The sequence below is a fragment of the Cataglyphis hispanica genome, chromosome 16 (assembly GCF_021464435.1).
Source record: "Cataglyphis hispanica isolate Lineage 1 chromosome 16, ULB_Chis1_1.0, whole genome shotgun sequence".
In the NCBI taxonomy this organism is placed as follows: domain Eukaryota; kingdom Metazoa; phylum Arthropoda; class Insecta; order Hymenoptera; family Formicidae; genus Cataglyphis; species Cataglyphis hispanica.
The window spans coordinates 2,742,947-2,750,538 of NC_065969.1; the positions used below are offsets into that span (position 1 = coordinate 2,742,947).

The following is a 7,592-nucleotide window of genomic DNA, read 5'->3' on the forward strand; positions in this document are numbered from 1 at the left end:
AAGTGGACATTCATCTCACTGTGTACCCTCACCGTGTCCATAAGTTCCCGTATTATACGCGGCAGGCAACCCGCATTAGTCCGCATTATCCCCCCGTTCCCGCTATCAGTCTCGTGCCTCGCATAGGCATCCGCATGGATGAAATATATTTACCGAATTCTCTGTTTATGTATATGTAACGCCCCCATCCTTCGAAACGGGAAATTGCTCCTGGCTGTCTGCGGCAAAGTATATAGGATCGATTTATATTGAATTAGAGAGAGCGAACGCGTGATATCACATTGTTATGCATACGCTCACGATTTAATACGGCATTATTAAGTACCATGGTACCATATATATATATATATTCCATACATTTTCACATATATCGCGGACTCGCATTAATAAACCATGGTACTTAATAGACATTGTACCCATACGAGCCGTATTGATTTATTGATTGTTACTGCAGATGGTCAAATGGCGATTTTAACTCAAGATGGATAATTTATACCGGTTTACATTCTCAGTTAATTCACGCTTATCTTGTCAGAGAACGGGAAGAGGTGTCGCGTATTTATACGCGTTTCTTCTGATTGTATATAATCTCGAAAGAGAAACGGTTCGCAAAAATGACGTGAATACGCTCGGATTATTAGCATTTTATTTTTTGCACGTAATTTGATGAGAAGATTTTAATTATACGTGATATTTAAGAACGTTTAAGGATTTTTCCACGCGATTCAGATCTCATTGTGAATTCTCGGATCCTTTGATTTATACTAGAGCGCGTCGGCGAATCACGGCATTCTCACTTTGACTTTTACATATATGTGTATATAAGTCGGTAAACCAAAGACGGAAATTGAAATTCCAGCCACTTGCAAATAACGCCTAGCTATATCGGGCTCCGCGGAGACTTTTTCGGATAAAACACGGAGCTTTATCCGTTGCCGAGACTAATGCGACTTGGAATTTCACGTGATTTCAGTCGAGGTGATGTTCCTCGTATGGGGCATCCGCCTGTGCATCGTAGTAAGAAAAACTCCCTCGGAGTTTAACGAGAGTCGATTCATTTCAATGGCCATTTACAACGAATTTCTACTGTCAGTCTTCCTCAACGTTTCAATGTAAGTTATAAAATTGCCTTTTTATACCACCTTTTTATTTTAAATGATCACCAATCACTCTCTTTCGATAAACTTTTATGAGACGAGCTCGTTTCAATATTGAAAAATATTAATATTAATAAAATATTATAATATTAATAAAATATTAATATTATATTAATATTATAATAATATTATATATAATAATATTAGATATTAAATTAGATATTATATATAATAATATTATATATAATAATAATATTATATATTTTGATTATTTGAGTTTGCAGCGCGCTTGAAAGCAACATGCAAAATAAACTTGATTTAAAAATATAATTAAATTCTTTAAAATACACACACACATTTCAAGAGAATTTAACTGTGGAATGCATAATATAAATTCATTTAAAGTAGTTCTTATTTTAAATGTAAATTGTACGTTAACGATTCTCTTCGGGAACCCACTTCAACTGCGATTTAACGATGGATTCTCTTTGACGAATTTATAATTGATATTTCCTCCAAGAGAATTTGATATTATGGATTACTCGCGTGCGCGTTTTTTCACGTTTAACATTGCATTATCCCGCGGCGATAAATTTTCAAACAAGAGAAAACAAGAGATTTTGATAATACTAAGTGGAGGAAAACTGGAAATAAAAGCCAAGGTGCGGTTATTGATGCGCAAATTTTTTTTGTTAAATTTTAATGATACATATGCATTAAAAATATATCTTTTAATCCAAATAAAAAGTTTGCGCACCAAAAACCACGCCTTGTTTCTTATTTACCAGTTTTCTCATTTTTCCTCATTTAATATCCTGAGCTTATTGCTGTTATTATTCAAGAGATTCTGTTTTTTTTTTTTGCTATTTAAATATTTTTCCTCCATCGAGGAATCTTCTATCGATTTTCTTGTAAAAGAAAAAATATTTTCAAAATCCGTCAAACGAGTATCCGGAGGCGATAAATATGAAACGTCCCGTCGCGATCTAATGTCAGGAATGCAATTTGAATATTTTCGAGCTCTGGAGAAAATAAAAAAAAAAATAAATAAAAATAATACGAAAGAGATCTGGGACAACTCACGGTATAGCGCGACTCGTTCTTACGTCACGATAGCGCTTCACGTGCGGCTAACAGCTCTGAATAATTTCTTTCCCGTTGCTGCAGGTTGTTCCTGCAATCACCGGCCAATCCCGATTTATTGTACATCATATTTTTCTGCCACACCCAGCTTACCGTCACATTGCTGCTGTGTCTGATATTCGGCAGTAAAGTAAGAAATATTATTTATATGCATTTACTATGACAATTGCGATATATCTTTCGGTCCAACGCGCCCGCGTTTCTTACTTCAAGATCGATTTTTTTACATTCAAATATCGACATCCTTGAATTTATTTTAGATACTAAATGATTCGTAAATCAAATTACTATGTTTATTAATTCGTAAAGGAAATATATTAAATTGTATTTTAGTATAATATGTTTTAATGAATTTAAAATAATTTTTCTTCTTTTTTTTAGAAATTTGTAGGAATCGTAATTTTTGAAATATTTAATTTTATGTATCGGTATAGCTTTATTTAAATAAAATTTTAAAGCGATAACAAAAATATTATTTTCGGAAATATTTTCAACTTTCTTTTAAATAAAGAAGAATAAAATAATATTATATTTATTTTGATTAAATAAAGATGCTCTGTGAATTTATTATGATGATAGAATCGAGATTATCTCGCGGTGTCAGATCAAGCTGAGAGATATATTAAATTCGATCGGCAACAAGATGCGATTAAATCGCATGCAATTTCCATTTCGTTTTCCATTTGCTTCGATCTCCCGTAAGATTACCGCGAGTCCCCCCTACTAGCCCGAATAGAAATTCCGATGCTGCTGTAAGTTTCGTTGTTACATATACGTCGCATTTAACGAAGGCTTACGTGGTGTTCCGCGGCGGGGGGAAGGAGGAGACGATCGGCAAACTTTGCGGCGCGACCGGCAAATTCTTGGGGAAAAGCAGTCGTCCGCAGGGCACCAGCAACCAGACCAACTCGATATCGCTTCAGCAGGGTAATTTTGCCGAGGAGAGCGACTCCGCCACGGTAAGCCGGACCTACCGGATCTCCGGAGAGTAGCCTAAAGCCATGGTGCTTCCTCCTAGTTAAACATTATCTAGTAAATCTAAATTGTAATTTTTTTTTTTTCAGTATATGGCTAGATTAATCTCCTTTGCATCAAAAGAGCTAAAAATTGTTGAAACCTTGAGGTTTTAAAAGAGCAGTGTCTATTTTTTTTAACCCTTGAAATTTTAAAGCTTTATAGTCTAGTATCTTGGAATCTCATGAATTTCTTTAAGCTACAGAATATTTGAAAAAATAAAAAAATATAAAAATCTTAAACATTTGGATTAATATTTTCAAGACCTGAAGAAAGTTCTTAAAGCTTTAGAAACATTGTCGAAGTCTTAGAATCTGATTTCTGGAATTTAAAAATTGTAAATTTTTAGCATCTTAAATTATATATAGATATAAGGTAAGGGTAAGGGATACCTTTTTCCAGGAGGAATTTCGCCGTTTGCTCAACCAGTTAGAAGTCCTGAAGGAGAAGAACATTTTATTAGGAAATCAGGAGCTGGTCAGCAAGCTAGCGGCCATGCTGGATGCTTCGAATCGCATCGAAGCTCAAGTATCCACCATTCAAGCCATTACGACTAATATCATTCAGTCAAACGATCTCGATAAATCGACGAAGGAAACTAATCTTGGGCAAGCTTGTCAAGAGCAGGGTCGGTCAGGTATGGGAGAAAAAAAAGTTTATCCGGATCATTTAAAAACTCGCATATTGAATTTTATGGAAAAAAAAAATTTGCGGGAACTGTGGAACATGTGCTGTAACCGTTTTTCGAGATTAATATGAAAATTTCATATTAGTCGGAAATAAAATTCTCGGCAAAAAATTCGAATTGAGGAAAAAAACTAATTTTTACGTGAGCACACTCGGAGCTCGAAGCCAACAGTCGAAAATAAAATCAGAGAAATTTTTTCAGTTTTGAAATAACATACTATTTTCTTTTACGAAGACATAAAAAAATCATATTATTTTATGATACTTTAATTCTTTTTATAATCCGGATTTATTTATTAGATTTTTCAAACAGTATAAATATACAAAATGTTTTTCGTTTTTTTAAACTTTGACAATTTTTTATTACTATTGTATATCCGAAATATCCTTAAGAAAAAAAGAGAGAGAGAGAGAAAATTTTGCCAGGAAAGTGTATAATATTTTCACATTACTACATTTAAAGTTGGAAGTTAAAAAGCGCAAAAGAAAACGTGGGGAAGGAAACTGTTCCTGACGTATTGAAAGGCAAGAGAGAAAGGGGAAATAAATGGCATTATAAAACAAAGTTCTCGAAAATTGCCCAGTTCAATTAGATTTACTGTAAACTTCGAAAATATCCGATCGGCTACATGGGAGTTTTATTTATTTATTCATCTCTCTCTCTACTTTTTTCTCTCTTTCTTTTCCTCTTTTTCTGCGATCGTTTAGAATGATTTATTAATTTTGAGCTGTATGTCTTGTAACGCCTGCTAGCAGGTAATTCTACATTTGTTTAGGAAACGATTTTCAGAAAGAGAATCGATGTCGCGCGTGTATTGAAAAAAATGGACTCGGCAGAAAGGATACGCAGGATCCATCGAAGGATAATGAGATGTCAGAATCGAAGAAAATTGATAAAGACATCGCCGTGTCGACATCTTCGGAGCATGTTGTCGAGGAGGTCGACAGGGAAGCGTGTCACGGGAGGGAAACTAAAGAGGCTGACTTAAGGGACAAATCTAGGAGCAGATCCGGCCACGCCAGAACACATGCCATAGTTATCAACCTCGACGACAAGAGCAGGTTTTCCGAGGAAGTTACTGTGTAACTCTATGGTTAAGTGAAAAATAAACAGCTAGAACAAACGCAATTTTTCCGCTGTAATTGATTAAGGTTTTTTTCTACTCCGTTTTCCATCACATGATTTCATCGCGCGAGTGACAGTTATTATGTGTCGATGTGATTGAAGGGTAAGATTGTCAAATTTTCGATCAAATGAAATGATCTCAAATTTTTTATAAAATTAACATGTTACTTTTTCCGATTTAAAATCAACAATTAGTATGGAATTTCTTCTGATAAAATTAATTAAAATATTTTACTCGTTATTATACGAAGAATTTAATTTTATTTGTAAGAAGAATAAAAATTTTATTTTTTTTTTATTCATAAATTCACGCTGCAAGTACTTGAAACTAAATACTTGAAAAGTAGTTCTTTCCTTTATTAAAATTGATTAAATGATTTCTTGATTTTATAATAATAATTATAATAATTATGATTTTAATGAGATATGAATTTTAATTATTGAAAAATATCTGGAAGAGACATTCTTAGAATTAATTAAAATAATTGGTTTTAAATATAAAAAAAAAATTATTTAGAGAATATATATATCATCGCGAGAGAATAAAAAAAATATCGGAAGAAAAGCGTGACACACATATCGATTTTTCATATCTCGATGATATCGATAATATTCGTGCAGTAATGAAAAATTAATCCATTAGACTAATCATGACATTTGGCATTCTCGAGCAAAACTGATTCGCATTCTAGTACGTCATTAATGAACCGTTCATTAACCCTTAGGGAATAATTCGCCCTTTCCTGCGGCAAATCGATCTCGGGCCACGGGGCTTCCCAAGATCAAAATGTGCTTCGTCAGCATGTTCCGCGGATTACGAATAGCTTGCACATGTAATTATGTATTAATGTAAAAGCAAATTAAGGGATAACGCTCATTAATCCTTTCCAGCTTTCTGATGCCGTGGACGGTATCGTCAAAAATTTCAAATTATACAGGATCGTTTCCAAATTAATTTCGTAAGAGAACGCATTAAATAATATAAATGTGTAAGTAATATTGTGTCATATACAGTTATGTAAATACAAATGCATTATAGAAATCACATGTTATACGATGTTACATTATATATTGTATTATATTTATTATATATATATATATATATATATATATATATATATATATAATCTTTTATTGTATTATATTATATAATTATAATTAAAAAATATTAATATGGAGATAAAGGAAAAATAAAGTTTTGCCGAAAAAAGATTTTTAGCCTTAAAGAAAAATAATTTTTAAAGCTGGCTTTATTTGATCGCAACGATCGTGTTAATTTTACGTGATGTGTACAATCGTTGATAATGATCCGTTCGATTTTGAAAACAGATTCTAGTCATTATATAATTGAAAAACTTTTGATCTGGATAAATTTAAAATTTTTGAGTTAATCGATCCAAGTACAAGTTTAATATTCCTCAAATAAATCAATTTTAGAGATTTAGATAAATTGTTTGCACTTTAAGAATTTTTAATTCTCTGAATTCTTTAATTTTTTGAGTAATTAAATTTTTAAATCTTTATAGAGCATTAATATTTTATTCATTAAATATTACTAATTTTTTTGTATGATTCTACAATACATAAATACTCTTTATTAAATTTTTGCAAAAAATATTTAGATTCATTTAAATAATCAAAAATAATTATACAAAATAATTTGCATAGGCATAAATTTTTTTTCATATGATGTGTGTTGTGTATATGTGTATGTGGTGTATATATATGTACCTATCGCGAACGCTTTTGACATGAATATTACTTTAATAATTATCATCGTTAGCTTATTGCACGTGTAGTTTAGCTAAGTATTTCATAAGCAATTAAATAATTAATTAATCAAATAAATAGGATTTAAGCATGCATGACGGTTTTGCGACTTTGCTGGAACAAAAACGTGTTGATGAAGATGAGTGAAGGGATGTTTATAATTATTTTATACATTGCATCATTAACTTCAAATTTGCATTGGAATCTATTGGTAGAAAATTATATAATTAAGCCCAATATATAATATCTCTATACTTACGAATATTTTGATTTCTATTTTATAAAAATATGTGTTTTACAGACACATGAATACATATAAAAAATTATATATATATAAACTATTTTGTCATAAATATATAAATATATATTTATGAGAAAATAGTTTTTTAAACCGCTCAAAGCTGCTCCGAAATAAATAGCTTATTAAGCTAATAGCTCGTTATGTCAATTCCGAGAATCTCAAGATTAAGACTTGAGTTAATTCCACAACTCTTTGACGAAAAGACGATCTCAATTAAATCTGTTCTCGTTAAATTTAGTATCGGATAATAAGTAGGAGAATTGCGGTAATAAAGATTTTCTTATTTCAATCGCGAACAACTTTCGTGCGAGAAAGACGAGATTGTAAAACAGGATCTTATCTCATCGTTCTAGCTTAATGAAACTTTTCAGCAGCAGCAGGTTTTTCTCTCTCGAGATTGATGTAAATTCTTCTCTCCACAGGGATTGAAAAAAAAAGAACCCGGTGAAGTGAA

General features: G+C 31.8%; 1 protein-coding gene across 1 annotated transcript in view; it reads left to right on the forward strand.

Moving 5' to 3' along the window:
- LOC126855443 (probable G-protein coupled receptor 158) overlaps positions 1 to 5,070 on the forward strand; it is an 80,402-nt gene extending 75,332 nt beyond the window's left edge. The window contains exons 10-14 of the mRNA XM_050603091.1: positions 974 to 1,112; positions 2,265 to 2,370; positions 3,032 to 3,199; positions 3,657 to 3,891; positions 4,718 to 5,070. Coding sequence (XP_050459048.1) covers positions 974 to 1,112; positions 2,265 to 2,370; positions 3,032 to 3,199; positions 3,657 to 3,891; positions 4,718 to 5,028 — 959 coding nt within the window. The 3' untranslated portion in view covers positions 5,029 to 5,070. The remainder of the gene's footprint in view (positions 1 to 973; positions 1,113 to 2,264; positions 2,371 to 3,031; positions 3,200 to 3,656; positions 3,892 to 4,717) is intronic.
- The last annotated feature ends 2,522 nt before the right edge of the window (positions 5,071 to 7,592 follow it).